Source organism: Malus sylvestris, chromosome 14 (genome assembly GCF_916048215.2).
Source record: "Malus sylvestris chromosome 14, drMalSylv7.2, whole genome shotgun sequence".
Classification (NCBI taxonomy): domain Eukaryota; kingdom Viridiplantae; phylum Streptophyta; class Magnoliopsida; order Rosales; family Rosaceae; genus Malus; species Malus sylvestris.
The window spans coordinates 14745275-14761735 of NC_062273.1; the positions used below are offsets into that span (position 1 = coordinate 14745275).

The 16461-nt window shown below is 38.2% G+C and overlaps 1 protein-coding gene across 1 annotated transcript; it reads right to left on the minus strand.

Moving 5' to 3' along the window:
* Positions 1-15111: 15111 nt before the first annotated feature.
* On the minus strand, positions 15112-16461 carry LOC126600556 (5-amino-6-(5-phospho-D-ribitylamino)uracil phosphatase, chloroplastic-like). The gene has a single exon (XM_050267138.1). It carries the CDS (start codon positions 16459-16461, stop codon positions 15421-15423), a length of 1041 nt encoding a protein of 346 aa, XP_050123095.1. The 3' UTR covers positions 15112-15420.

Below are 16461 nucleotides of genomic sequence, written 5' to 3' on the forward strand. Positions count from 1 at the left end.
CGCCATTGTGTTGTACTATATCAACTATGGGCGTATTGTTGTACTACATTAACGAAAGCACTAATGCAAAAAAATCACGGGGACAAGGATATTCAAGAAAACAAGAAATTGAAGAGTTAGGCATATGGGAGATTCATAAACAAGTAGAAACTTTACTGAATTATTCAACTTGTCCACAGAAGTCGAATTCTAAAAAGTTTTCATTCCCATCAACAATTGAAACTTCACCAAATTATTTAATCTGAGATTTATTTTCTTTAATTAAATGGGTATAAAGATAAATTTATATTTTAAATTGGGTTTGGGAGGATAGTTTAGGTAGTAAATTTGGGTTTAAAGAGATACTATTTTTTAATTAAAAATAATATGGGTGTAGAGAATAAATTAGGTGTAGAAATATATTATATGGGTTCAAATAAAATTTTCCTAATATTAATCGTATATCTAAAATCATGTGGGATCAACTCTCTACAGAACTTTCCGAACCGAATAAAATTAGGCATCAACTTAAAATAGTGCGGAATCAGTTCTGTCCAGAATTCTCCGAACCAAATAATATTTGTCATTGACATAAAATCGTGTGGGATCAGCCCTATCCAGAACTCTCTAAACCTAATAATATTAGTCACCGACGTAAAATCGTGTGAGGTTAGTTTTGTCTAGAACTCTCTAAACCAAATAATATTAGCTATTGACCAAATAATATTTGTCGTTGACGTAAAATCGTGAGGGATCAGTTCTCTCCAGAACTCTATGAACCGATTAATCGTCGACCTAAAATCATGCGAGATCAGTTCTATCCAGAACTATCTGAACCAAATAATATTAGTTGTTGACACAAACTGAAGAACTTGCAATTTGTCTTCAAGTAGAAAAAGGTAAGCAAAATCCTCCATTTCATTATTGTCAATGTCTGTTGCTACCATTTGTCTTCAAGTAGTACTTATATGAAGCTGTTATGCGTTATGAGCTCCTAAAGTCAATCACCAACTATAGCCTAATGTAGAAACAAGAGCATTAATCTAATGACCATCAACTCATATTTATCCAATCTAGCTTTCGACATTTAGAGGAAAACTTTTTGGAACAATATCTTTGCCGATGCAAATGTCCGCCGTCTCTAGCTTTGACAAAAATGCACCTGCAAAACAATCAACACCTTTGATTAAGGACCTAAGCCTCACGAGCCCACGAGGTGGGGGAGAGGGTTAGGCCAATGGGTCCAATGCCTAAGTTAGTTTATCTGAGAAGAGTAAAGTGTCTAGGGCTTCTAGGAGTATCAAAAGCTTACCAAAATTTGGTAGAATAAGGGGTTTATATAGGGGAGTGGCTGGCCATGGTGTTACAGTTTTACCCTACCCATGGCGACATCCTATTGGCCAAGGTTTTATAAAGAAATATTCTCAAGATATTAAATAGGAAATAATATCTTGAGATAATGGAGTAATTATGACACACCCCGACCTGGAAAGGTTGAAGCATGCTAGCCGTCACCGTGAGGTGACATAACCATAAGGGTAAGTGATGCAAAAAGTGAATAAAATTTAAAACTAATTAGAACTAAACAGTGAAAGAGTGCGCAATTCGTGGGTTGAACTCACTACAATTATTCAGAGTGTAATAGACAGTGAGACTACGAAAGAGTAGTCAAGGCAACCAAAGTACACTTATTACATAGTAGTGATAAGTTCGTATGTCTAAACAGAAGGAAATGTCAGAACTGCCGTGACTCCTCGAGTGCCACAGAGAGTACAGCTATCTAGGTCCTAGAGGGGCGAAAAACAAAGTTGAGTGGGTCAGCAAAACAATGCTTATAAGAAAACCTTTATCTTTGAATATACTAACCCCTCGCCGTAAAACAAGTATAGTTTCCTCAAAACATACTACGTAAGTATGAAATCCAATATATCAGCCATATAGCCAGAAATATGCCAAGTAAATGATGTATCATATGCCATAATAATAATCATGCGATAATCAATATAACTAAGTGCTCATCCATCTAAGCTGACACACAAGTTCGAACAGATGGTTTCTGACACGAACAGGACTGGGTGTAATCAATATGCTCTAGTACTACGATCACGTGAAAACTGGTGCAAAAGCACATCACATACAAGTCGGATCATCTAATGCAATCTACCCGACAAGACTGACACCTAAACTTGGATCCAATGTGAGCGAACGGTGCAGATGTGAACATACACGTGAAGGACTAGCCCTGGCCCTGGGGCGAGTACTAACACCGGGTGCAGCAAGATGAGCATGTACACAACTACATATGAATGCCATGATAGTAATATCACAACCATATAGCAGCATTTATCACAATTTATATCACAATAATGATACTAGGCAAGATAAGCGTAAAAGTGAAATAAATACACATTTATGGAAACTATAAAATATATATAGGTATAAAACAACTGCCCACTCACAAGTACGTCGCTGGGTCGTAGCCCCCAAGCCTAGCTTGGCCTCGAAAATCCTCGGAATAAGTTTCCTCTATATGTGAAATACCTAAATAACATTAATTAAAGCACATAACGGAAACCTAAATAAAATCCCCATAATTTGCTCAAACCTAGGGTATAAATATATGAAATCGATCTACTCAATGACACGAACGCACACGCATCAACCACACGCCAGCCGAAGGCCAGACGCGCCCCACACGCCACCCAAAGTGGCAGTCCACGCGCGCCCCCGCGAGTACACTGTACTCGCCTTCTTCGCGAAAATCTGCAATTTTGCAGATTTTTGGCCCAACTTCCAGAGCCCATAACGAGTTCGATTCTCAACCAAATTCACTTATACAAAAGCCAAATTAAAGCTAGGAATGTGATCTACCGATCCCAATTCACAGAAAGTTCTAATATAGGCCGTGTTGTTCAGAAATTTGGCCTGAAAGTGGCCAAACGACCAAGTTGAAATTTTCCAGAAAACTAAAATTTTCTTCCCAACTTCCAGAGTTGATTTCTAACTCGTTACTGAACCAAACTCAGTGATTCAAAAGCCATTTTGAAGTTAGGAATGTAGAGAACAAGTTTGTACTAAGAAGAAGTCTAGTTGTGGTCGACGTTGACCAGAAAAATGGTTTGAAAGTGACTAAATGGCCACGGTTCTTGTATGAAAAATTTCGGGTTCTCCTTCTTCTCGAGTTTCTGGGTAAAACCACACATTCAAAACACAAACAAATTATCAATAACAACCCATATAAGTGAAATGAAAGTTCTAAGGGTTTCTTAAGGCTTACCTTAGCCATGCATGGCTTGAAAATCGATATGTCGAACTCGCCGAGTTGACCTTCCGAGTTGGTGAGTCAAAACTCGTCCACACCAGATTTCAAGGACATGGTTGTGATCGTGGGACTGAGGATGAGCATAATGATGTAGTTGGTTTGTCACGTTTGGGAGTTTTGGTGTGTTTTGTGGTTGTTGCAGAGAGGAAGAAGAAGAAGAAATGTGGCGTGGGAGAGGGAGAAGAGAGAGAGAGATGCTTTTCTGATTGAGGGGGGGACAAAACATACAAAAAAAAATGGGATAGCTGAGATTGAATGATGAAGGGAAGTGCACGGGTAGGATTTAAAAGGAATCCAAGGATAGCTTTTTAGATTTCCTACAATAAAAGGAAATCAAAATCTATCCGAAGTAGATATTTTACACTTTAAAATTTACGCATACTTGTACTAGCGTGTACAATTTAAATGCAATAGCGAGAAATAAAAAGGAAAACGATAAGAATAAGTCCACGTCACTTGCCAATAAGGGCATAATCGTCAATACACATACTCGGGGAGAAATTACATAGGAAAATTAGGGACGGGTCGTCACAAATTATCCCTAATTGATTTAAATAAGGATTACTTATTACTTACTTGAATGGAGTCAATCTTCAATTGGGAATGTATTAAAGATAGGACTTGGGTAATTAATCATTTTTTAATGCTTTGACTTTTCCTTGCCAATGGAAGGTGAGCTATGGGTAGTCGTATTTAGCTGTTGGGACCTTCAGGGGTGTGAGCTGCTCATGAGAGTATCTGAGGAGCCTGTCCATTTAATGAGGCCAATCTTGTCTTTCTTGAGCAAAAGTCCACATGTAGCCTTTAGAATTTTTGGGATTATTTTAGGCTCCAGAAATACCCCCACACCTGCTGGGCTGTAAGTAGAAAAAAGGGCTTCTTCCTTGATTTGGAGATAGACTTCTTCTGGGAAAAGGAAACCAATTGCCCCCAATACCTATTTAATTCTGCTCTAAGCAGGGGATTAAATAAATTTGGAGAACAATCATCATTCTAACAAGGAAGAGAAAAGCCAGAGGAAATTTGTTTCCCCTCCCCTAGCTTTCTTCTTCTCTTGCCCTTGCAAAGAGTCGTCTCTCGTTGTTATTCTTCTTCTCCGTGCCACACCACGGTAAGAAAAAGTTGAATTTTCTTATTCTTAATTTTTTGGAACTTCGGGGCTTGAAAAATTTTCTCGGCGAAGGCTGAGGAGGCATGAGAAATGTGGCAGGGGTGCCACGGGGCTGTTGTGCTGCAGTATGTAGCGTGGGCTACTGGTGGTGCGGCACAAGAATCCACTTGGCTTAAGCCGAGGTGTTAGAAGCACAAGCAAGGCTCAGCGCGCGGCTGGCGTGGGCCAGGTGATGGCTCGACACTAGTTGAAGGAGGGGCGCATAGCTGGGCTCGGGCTCACTAGAGCTTGGAAGAGAGGGAAAGAGGCATGGGGCGCTCGCCCTCCTCGCTAGTGGACTGGGCCAAGAGGTCCTTGGGTCGCTAGGCGCGAGAGAAAGAGCTAGGGTCCAGGTCGTGAGGCTTGTCGTGCTGCTGGGCTCCTGCGGTTTGGGCCTGTGCTAGAGGAGAGATAGAGAGTGAGGATTGGGCCCTCTTGTGGCTTGGCCATGTGGATGAGCTGGGTCATGGGGCTTGGCACTGGGCTCTGCAGTTCTCTCTTTTTTATTTTTTATTTTTTATTTTTATTTTTTTGTTTCTCTTCTCGCGAACTGCCTTCTAAATATTTTTCTTCGTACTTTTTGCAAGGATTTTGAGATGTCTTCCTCTGATTGCAAAAGTGACGAATACCCTCTATTTTTATACCGTCAAGGTGGTTCTTCTGGTAAGGTGGGCTGCTTCAAGGCTGCACATGTCAAGATCAATTTTGATGGGCGATTTTGGGATTTTCTTAAGATGTAAAAGCATGCAATTTCGTCAGGGGTTCGTGTCAAGCGGGGTAAGGATGATAGCGGCCATGAACTGTGTGGCGAGGGTGCCACTGCTAGGAGGAGGGCTATCAAATTCCATCTGTATTACTTCATGCTGGGATTTACTTGAAGGAAATATTTGTGAAAACTAGTTCATTTGAGCAACATTTATGCATGCAATTAACAATTAAAAGGCGGAATCATGCTTGTATGCACTCAAAAACAAAACTTTACCCATAAAATTCAAGGCCTAGTGAGTGTGGTGAATCAAGACTCAACTCAAGAACAAAGTGAGTTGAGAAATATTATACCTTTGTTGATTCCTCTTTGCATAAGCAAAGGCTAATCACCCAAGAGATAGGGTCTTCATTCCTTACTTCTTAGCTCCATGGATTTCTTAGATAAGGATGGTAGAATGGATTCTCCAAGTTCCCAAAATAGAGAACCTCTAAGTCTCCACACCAAAAAGTGCATTGATGAAGAGATAAGTGACCTAGAGGAAGTAAGATTGCTAGCTAATTTTCTCTAAGGTGGCTGGCCTCTTAGAGAGAAAAAAGAGCTTTGTGTTCTTATATTTTCTCCAAAAGAAAACCCCAAGGATGAAATGGCTATAAAGTTGCCTTTATATCACCTCACAATGGAGTGGCAAACTTGCAATTAAGGCAAGTTCACTACCCATCTCTATATGGCCAGCCATTGTAGGTTATTTGGGCTTTGAAGCCCTTTGTGTTTTCAAGTTGTCATACAACTTGAGTTATTGGACTTTGACATTCAAATCCCATGGGCCTTGAGGCCCAAAACTAACTAGAGGTCTATAACGAACTTATTCATTTGATTAATTAACATATAATTAATCCTAACCATAAATAATTAAACCATTTAATTATCCTTACTCATCTCTATTGTTTCTTCAATCTCTACCTTACACGATGTACGATCCATTAGGTTCCTTTTAGCGAGGCAGTGGACGATTAGAACTCTTCAAATCGATTATGAATTGAAACATACTTTCAATTCTCCCTTTAGTTATTATACACCTTTAGGGTTTCCACAAACCATGAGTGACACCTAGCAGTATATCATGGTTACCCAAGCTAATCAGAAAAGGTGGAGAACCTATTCAGTTTAGGATTACAATGCAATACGGTCTTTCTCTAATACAATACTCTTGACCACATTGTTTGGTTTGATAGTTTATTCATGTCTACTATCAAATGTGATTCATTTATTTATATGATTATCTTGAATGTGATTTGGAACAACTTCCTAAATCTCATTCATACTCTGGCCAAAGATTCTTAATCATATCACAAAGTATTCTCCCTCAAACGGTTTGAAGGTTAGAGATCCCTTGTTGCACATTCACTTGCCTCCATGGCTAAGTGGCTTAACCCTAACTATGCCGTGGACACCCTCTGATGAAGTGACTTTGACATACTCAAAGATTAATGACCTAACCACAAGACAACTATGATGCCTCAGGTCAAAAGATTACCTTGCATTATCTCAACCATGAGTTCTCATGTGACATGAGTATAAGAACTCCTTGTTGATCGTGTTCAGTGGACTCATTCATGCTTGTCTTGGTGTCAGTCACACCAATGACTCGAGACCAGTCACTCTCCCTAAGAAAAGACATAGCAGGTACTGATCTTAATGGACTGTCAATGCCCAATTAGCAATCATACGATCAATAACGTTTATGATATGTATACGAAAGAGAATGGTATCATGAATCTGACTTATTTAGATCACATTCTTCCAATTACATATTCCTTGGACTTATCGTTTAAGCATATAACATTTTTATGAGACGGCTTTAAACAATCATTTTTGCCCTTCATATTAAACTAGATTAGTTTAACATATGAAATGTTCGTAAAGTATCATCATATGATTGGCTTTAGGGCACATCTCCAACATTACTTTTCCCATGCCGTGTATTTTTCAAGAAGTGATCTGCCCCATGAAATGCGCGTCAGCTCAGTGCTCCCTGAATGCAGTTCGTACGATGGTAGGGTTCTCGAACTAGTCTGACTCCTTTCATGAGCTACGTGTTTTGACTGTCTTTATCAGTAGTAAGTGAACTGCTTCATTCCTGGCCTGCTTGAATTTTTGTTGAGCTGCTTCATAACTTTAGTTTATTGATAGACCTTCTTACTTTGTGTAGATTTGGAATTTAAGAATTTGGCTCAACTCCAACAACTTTGGCGGATATGAAGAAAATGCACATCGTTTTGGCCATTCCTACCGAGTACTGTGAGTAGCGCTGACTGCTCAGTCTTCTTCGTCGGGAGAAAGGTGGCTTGCCTCCGAAGGAATAGATAAAGCGGATATAAGATGAGGTACTTGCTCGCTCGATCACCTCTGTAGAGCCTGTTGCCAATGAGGGTGGAAATAAGAGACCTTCATCACCTACTCGTGAACTTTCAGCTGAGAAGAAGCTAATGACTTCTTCTACTGCTCACGGGGGCTCGTCTGCTATTGAGAAACTTGTCATCGATGATGAATCCCAAGATGATGAAAAAAACCGTTAAGTCAGAGCCTGTGAAACCTGCTGAGAGGATTGCCCAACGGAAAGGTTCGGTGGTGCCCCCAGTGTCTGGGTTTATGTCGAAACGCACGTCATGAGCTAAGTTCGGTTTGGCTTTTAAGAGGTTTACCGCTATGAGTGAATTATACTACTAAGATGGCGTTTGGGCCTGTTCCTTCTTCTATTGCAACTGATTCATCTGCTGAGAACGGGAAGTCTGCTCGCACAGGCAGTTGTAAGAGATCCACCAAGTTTGAAGCTAAGGAGTTTCCTGAGGTTTGTTCACTGCTGAAGGCTGACCTGCTTGAGGACGTTGATGTATGCGCCAAGCTTGTTGATAGTGTTCGGAAAGTTGTCGTCTACTCAGACTCTTTTGCGAAATGTCATACCTACTCGATGAAGTCCTCCATGATTGCTACAATGCATAAGACTTTGATGATGTGGTAGAAACTCACACACAAATTAAACCGTATAAAATATGCAATCGTAGTACGAGTAAGTAGGGATTGTTCTATTTCGGGGATTAGAAGGTAAGTTAATCAACACAAATTAAATTTATAAAACGGAAAACTAAGTTAAACTAACAATAAAATAATGAATAGGGGGATTTTGGACGAATTTAATTAAACAAAAGAAAAGGGTAGCAAGTAAATTAAGTTGTAAATGAAATATGGATGAAATGATAGCTAAATGATTCTTCTCCACACATGAATCATATGCATACAAATCGATTTCCAATTATTCTTCCTATAAACCATGAATGGCAATGCTTAAATTATTTATGAACATCAATAATTAACTCTCAAATTTTCCTAAGTTCATTGAATTGGACTCAGTGATGCAACCAAATTATTCTTCTCAAATTACCTTACTATGAAAAGCATGATAGAGATACATCTTAAAGATCATTAAGTTCTGTGAAAATCATAAGCATTGACAAAGCATTCATAACTATGAAAAGCATAATACTTCTGCCAAGAATTTACTTAACTCAATCATGACTAGTGACTTTTACTACTTACAAATATAAGTTCATAACAATTAGGTGAAATTCCCTTATATTCTAGCATTAAATCCCTGCATGCAAACTAAGTGTGCACCCTTAATAAACATACAAGAATAAGTTCTCTGTAAAGCAGACAAGTAAATCGCATTCATATCTTATGAAACAATAACTGGATGTAATCAATTTATATAAAACATATGATCATGACTTCAAATTCACCTCTAGCTAAAAAGAAACTTAGTTACACATGTTCATCATAACTGAAAAGCAATCTAAAATAAACATTGAAACTTAAAACAAAGAGAGAAAGAACTCTAAAAAATTCAGCAACTTCAATGGATGAATGGCAAGTGCGGCACACCCTAAATCGCTGCAAGAATTTCATATATATAGGGAGGGAACGACTGAATCCCAAGAGGAAGGGGTTTTGGCGTTTTAAATTATTTTAGAACTCTAAGAATCGGGTAGAAAGTGTTGGATTGTGATTAGGATTCCTCATTGCAGCTAGAGATAAGATAAGATGAGGTTGGATAAAATAAAATAAGATAAGATAGGATAAGATAATGTTCCTCTCCAACTAGGATTCCTCTTTCTTATGTAATTCCTTGCCTTCCAAGCCTCAACTTTAATTTCTCCAAATTTTAGCCCATGTCTAGCACCATTTAAACACCAAAAACATTCAACCCATATGCTATCCATGCATGCTATCCAATCCAAGCCCAAAATTGCTCCAAATTGCTCCATTTGGCTATATATTGTTATCTTTACCAATTGGACCTACAATAATACGAAAATAACTTAAATTACTACAATAAATGGAAGTTAACTAAATAAATGTAAAGAAATAAGATAACAAGTTGCATAAATATGCTCCTATCAAATTCCCCCACACTTAGCTTTTGCTAGTCCCCGAGCAAAACAAAGAAAACAAAACAAAACCTAAACCTTCCAACAATTGCCTCAATGATAGATAATGGGTCTTCGTCATGTACCAAACGACTCAAATGGTCAGCCACTACATTCTCGCTTCCTTTTTTGTCTCGTATTTCCACGTCAAACTCTTGGAGAAGAAGTATCCAGTGAATAAGCCTTGGCTTGGCTTCTTTCTTCGTAAGTAAGTACTTCAAAGCTGCATGGTCAGAGTAAATTATAACTTTAGTTCCAAGTAAATAAGACCGAAACTTATCCAAAGCAAACACAACAACAAAGAGTTCTTTTTCAGTAGTAGAGTAATTCAATTGAGCATCATTCAAGGTACATGCGGCTTCTTGTCCTTTCTTTGTCCCAAAACAGCTCCTAAAGCATAATCTAAAGCATCACACATAAGCTCGAATGGAAGACTCCAATCTGGTGGGAAAATGATAGGGGCTAAATTTAACATTTCTTTGAGGTGATTGAATGCTTTCTCACATTCCTCATCAAACACAAATGGCACATCCTTTTGTAGAAGTCAACACAAGGGTGTTGAAATCTTTGAGAAATCTTTGATAAACCATCTATAGAATCTTGCATGTCCAAGAAAACAACGAACCTCTCTCACCGAAGTAGGAGAGGGTAAGTAGCGTACGAGATCTATTTTAGATTTATCAACTTCGATTCCCTTTTTTGAAACTATATGACCTAAAACAATGCCTTGTTTTACCATGAAGTGACATTTTTCCCAGTTTAAAACAAGGTTAGTTTTGATGCAACGTTTCAATATCAAAGTGAGATTAGTTAGACAATCATCAAAAGAATCACCAAAGACACTTAAATCATCCATGAAAACTTCAATCTCAACAAAATCTGAAAAGATACTTACCATGCATCTTTGAAAGGTGGCTGGTGCATTATATAAACCAAATGTCATTCGACGATAAGCAAAAGTACCAAATGGACAAGTAAATGTAGTATTTTCTTGATCATCTTGAGCTATAACAATCTAATTTTATCCCGAATAACCATCAAGAAAGCAATAAAAAGAATGACCAGCTAACCTTTCAAGCATTTGATCAATGAATGGTAGAGGAAAATGGTATTTCCTTGTGGTGGCATTGAGCTTCCTATAGTCAATACAAACTCTTCAACCTGTTTTGGATATGAGTGGGCACAAGTTCATTCTCTGCATTCTTTACCACAGTGACTCCAAATTTCTTTAGTACTACTTGAACCGGTGAAATCCAATGACTATCAGAAATTGGATAAATGACTCCACAATTTAGAAGCTTGATGATCTCATTTTTCATAACTTCCATCATTGGAGGGTTAAGTTGGCGTTAAGCCTCTCGATTTGGTTTAGCTCCCACCTCTAGAAGTATGTGATGCATGCAGGTTGTAGGACTTATTCCCCTAATGTCGGCCAAAGTCCATCCAATAGCTGTTTTTTACTCTTTCAACACCCTAACCAGTTTCTCCTCCTCTAATGCCATGAGAGTTGAAGAGACTATGACTGGCAAAGTCTCTTTGTCTCCCAAGAAAACATACTTCAAATGATTCGATAATGGTTTAAGCTCAATAGAGGGTGCCTGAATCACTAAAGGTAACAACTTGTTAATAGAAACAGAAATTGGAATTGGATGAGGAGGCTTACCAATATGTTATGGCAAAGACTCAAGGGCAGCCAAAATATCAAAAATTTATGCAAGATTAGGCTCGGCCATATTGGTTTTGAGTCCAATTCCTTTGACAATGGTTGTCTTAAGTGCATCGCTATTTAAGAATTCAAGATATTCTTGTGCCAAAGAATCAACTACATTAATAGAAAAACAAGAATGATCATCAATAGTATACCTCATAGCTTCAGAAATATTAAAGTCAATGACCTCACCATCAAATTCCATTGTTAACATCCCCTTAAACACATCTATCTTGATTCGGGCTGTTTTCATGAAAGGTTTTCCAAGTAATATTGGCAATGGTGTATAGTGGGCTGAATCTTTCATCTCAAGCACATAAAATCTACTGGAAAGATCAAGTGGTTAACCTGCACCAAAACATCTTCCAAAACTCCTTTCGGGTATGCATTAGATTGATTAGCTAATTGAATAATATCACCATCATTTTGAAGCTCTCCCATATTCATAGATGCATAAATCGAGTAAAGCATGACATTAATTGAAGCACCTAAATCTAACATAGCACGTTCAAACTTGGTATTACACAAAAGATCGTGAAACTACCTGGATCTTTTCATTTAGGTGGCACCTTTCTTTGCAAAACTGCAGAGACATGTTCACTTACCCGTACCACTTCCTTTTTTGAGATCCATTTTCTTGTTGTATAAAGCTTATTCAAAATCTATTGGTGTGGAGTACTCTAATTCCAACTTTCTCTACAAAGTTCCTGTTAAGGAACAAAGTCTACTAACTTCTCCTCTGGTTTCTAGAGTGATCTTCTTTATACTTCTTAGGACTTGTACCGTAGTAGCTTGCAAATCTCAATTTGTAACTTTTCCACCTGACTTCTCAGAAGAAGTCGGGCTTTCCAGAATAGCAGGATCTCGTAGGGAGGGAAAGTCTTCCGAGTGATTTGTAATGTCTGATCCTTTTGGACAATGGGGTTGCCCGTACTTTGTTTTCCACCTGAAAGTTCGCTCATATCTTCTTCTTGGCATACAAGGTTACTGTGATCCCACAAGGTGTGCCAAAACTATGTTCGAGCAAGATTTCCCTCGCACAGTTTCCCGATGAGGTGGCACTTTGTTGGTTATCGAGCAGGTTCTTGCTGCTTGGTACATTGCAAAAAAAGTTTGTAGTTAGTTTGAAAGGTGCCTTTGTAGGGCTTTTGGTGTAAGCCTTGAGGCTCACAATCAAAGCTAGCAAAGATTTGAGTATGCCACTGTTATCTTAGTATAACAGATTGTTGAATACGAATGAGTTAAGTTGATTACTTGCGCCCCAAGTTACTCTAACTTCTTGTTTATCAAAAGATTGTCACATATGGGTTAAGTCTGTATTAAGTTCTTTTCTTGCCTTGTAAACAAGGACTTTTAGTTCATAATCTTGTATGTCTAAAACAAATGGAGTTCAAGCATCTTTCAACCACTTCCTCGATCACAATTTGTTTTTAATGAAACTAGGTTTATTAACTTAACCAAATTCAAATACAAATGGAACTCTTAAGTAGAAAACAGTTGATAATAACTTGAATACATGCTGGAAAGTATATTAAGTGACATATCTACTAAACAAAAGTACAAACAAAGAGACTTAGGCAAGATTTCACCTTGTCGGGCAAGGTTGAACTTCTTGCAACCATTTTTCTTTGGGTTTACAGAAGGTTGTATGCTAAAAGGGATGGAAAGTAAATAGGTTTTACATGAGGGAATCAATACTACAATACTAAGGGAAGGTAGCATAGCTTTTACACTAGACAAATTATGGCTTTTCCTAAGGGGAACTATAGCTAAAATGACTTAATCTTGACAAGTTTAAGCTTTCTGGTTATGAACTGGCTTGAGAGCAGAGTTTGTATGTCTTTTGATTGGTTGGTTGAATGTCTTTCTCTCTGGTGTCTCTTTCTCCTTTTATAGACAAATTGGCCCAACCCTTCTTGCCTTGCTTTTAACTGAGATAATTTGGAGGGCAATGAGTCATTGCTTTATTTACTTGTCTTGCCCTTGAAAATGTGCTTTTGGCTGGTGGTGAGTTGGTCTTTGTCACCCATCACTTCCATCATAGGCACATGGTCTATGACTTAGCTGAAAATGGCTTTAATTCACTTCAGGCGTATCGACTGGGCTTTTGGGCAAGTATCGTTTGTTTTAGTGCCTTTGGGCTTTCACTAGCATGAAGCCTAATGTTAAATATTAATCCAAACAGTAAGCGCTTCCATTCATATCTAATAAGATATAAAAATAAAATAAACCTCGAATTCTCTGTACTTAAAACTTTTAACTTGTAATATCAGAAACACAAAACTTCCACCCTCAATCCCTAACGACATACTTGATTCTTAAACTCAGTCATGTACTAGGGTCGCAACCCATGATATGTTTTGAAAAACAACCCCAGTGAAGACCTTCAAACCTAACCTCCCAAGCCTCAACATTAACTTTGGGGCGCATTTAACAACCATTTTGTTTTTCATTAACTTTTTTTTTTAAAAACGATATTATCTACACTAAGGGAATAGGGGAGTGAGCTAAGTCTCACAATGGACTAGTAATAATGTTGTTCAAATTGCCCTTGGCGAGAATCGAACTTAAGACCTCTCACTTACAAGTAAGAAAAATACCACTAAACCGTAATACTAAATAAATAAGCATACTCAAAACTATTTTAGCTTTTAATGTTCAATTTTTCTTACTAGAGATGCATCATTGCCGTTTTCCCCCATCATTCATTCCTTGTGTTTCCTCTTTTCTTCTAACCAAAAAAATTAAAATTATTAAAAGCTAAAATCAACATGGTTATCAAACATGCTCTTAGCCCTTTTGAAGGGGGCATCTCCAATGGAGAGGGCTAAAGGTCCAAAAACCAAAAAATTGTCTGATTACCCAAAAACTCATCTCCAATTGATGGCTAGGCTATAACTTTATAGAGCCCACCAAACTATTATTTGGCCAGCCCCTCTTAGCCCTTTTTTGAGGATCAACTCCTCAGTTGCAATAATTGATTCATATTCAAAGACTAAATTTGAAAACATTCAACGAGTTTAACTAAATTAAAGAATAAACTTAAAACTAATAAATTATTGAGAGGACTATGTTTAACCCTTTCGGTTGGAGATAGTCTTAGCTTCATCTAAATCAAATCAAAGCTTTGCACTCAGAGTCACAACACTAAACCCTAACACCGGCATTCCAAACTAGAATCACACATTTTGGGCAGACTATTAGATCCGGTCCATTTTTCAAAGGCGTCTATTTTCTTTTCTTTTCTTTTTTTTTGGAAACAAAAGGCATCTATTTTCTTCTCAACAACAAAATCTCAAAAAGCAGCCCATTGTTTTCCTTGTTTGAGAAAATAAAGTATTTTCCTAGTATCTTATGGAACAGTTGGGGTATGACGTTTCTTTAGCATCTAGTAAGCTTCCAGCAAATCTGGTAGTGAAAATCGAAAACCATAGCGATTATGGCAAAATCCTCAAATAAATGAATGCTCCAAAGTTTTATAAAAACTAGTACCTCTATTGATTACATTTTAGGCTCTCTCTTTAGTCATGTTTGGCGTCTAGGATTCTGATTGAATAACTCATTATATTCAATGTACGCTTACGAAAGATGAAAAAGATTTACCCAACTTATTCTACCAACGGATAAAAGTTTCATTCATGTTTATTCCCTCTAATCCGTTCAAAACGAAAAAATATTCACCTCTACCTACAGGCTCTAATCAAATCAAGTCCTATCACAAAAGCAAAAAGAATTGTGGCTGAAGCAACACCAAAATCATCTTAGAAGTTCTAATCATATATATATATTGTACAACAAATACATACATTGATACATGATAACATTAAGGGAGTCCAATGCTGACCACCTGAAATCTTTTTTCCTTTTCACTTTTTGCCCTTTTCTTCTTATACACATCAATGTTGATATAAAAAGTAAAAACTATATCTTCATGAATCAAATGACAAATAAACATATGTACATTTTACAGGGTTACCAGAAATTGTCATCAAATGCTACCCTGGTTGACGGAGACGGATCCTCATCTTCTTCCATTTCAAACTCTGACTCTCCAGACCTGAATTCAGACTAGATAGCAGCAAGATTCTTCAAATCAACCATTGATAGCTCGTCCAGTCGCCTAACCACCAAGTCTGCAGCTGCAAGCTCATATACAGGATGCTTGCTTGCAACAACCACACACTTCATCCTGGCATCGTGGGCAGCCTCAACTGTCTGATTCGAGTTCCCAAACACAATACACCGCTCAAGTATGAACTTTAGAAGTTGTGCCATGTACTCAAACATTTCTGGATTAGGTTTTACCCTTTGAACATCTTCTACAGCTACCATCACACTGAAATATTCTTCAATACCAATGGATCCCATTGCAGCCTCAAGAGTTTTTCGAGGGCGTGTGGAGACCAGTGTCGTTGGTATCTTGGAATGCATCAAGACATTCACAAACTCTCTTGACCCAGCTCGCAATTGATATATTCCACCCTGCAAAGCTTGGTTTATGTCTTCCCTTCGAGCAGCCATTCTTCTCAACTGCGCTGGGTCTCGAGACCAACATAGAACTTCCGACATTGCCTGTTCATTCTTCATACCTTCTATTCTTCTAAGCATGAAAGCCGAGGGAGGAGATTTTCCCTCTTCTTGAGAAAGAACTAGCCAGGCTTGCTTCTCAAGATCAGTATTGTCTTCAATCAAAACTCCTTCCCACTCGAATATTACAACTAGCCAACCACTCCCTATCCGCTCCTGCCGAAGCAAGGGATTGTGTAGTGAAGGGTTATATGCTCTATTCTCTGGTGGCCACAACCCAGGTTTTGGATCTACACCGGTATCAATTGGATAATTCCATTTATGAGGAAGTTTATCCTCCTTGAATGAATACGTCTCCTTCGCCAACTCCATTGCAAGGGCCTTGATCGAAGAATTCTTTGACTGACCAACCCTCAACCTTGGCAAAGGAGAAGCCATAACAACCCTTCTACCAAGAACTTCCGCTACTGGAAACCGACAGTTATCAGGCAATCTCCTTTTGTTGGAGAAATTCTTAACGAAGGCTCCCGTATATAACGGTCGATGTCCAAGAAAAGACGTTAAAGCAAGTGATTCAGCCAT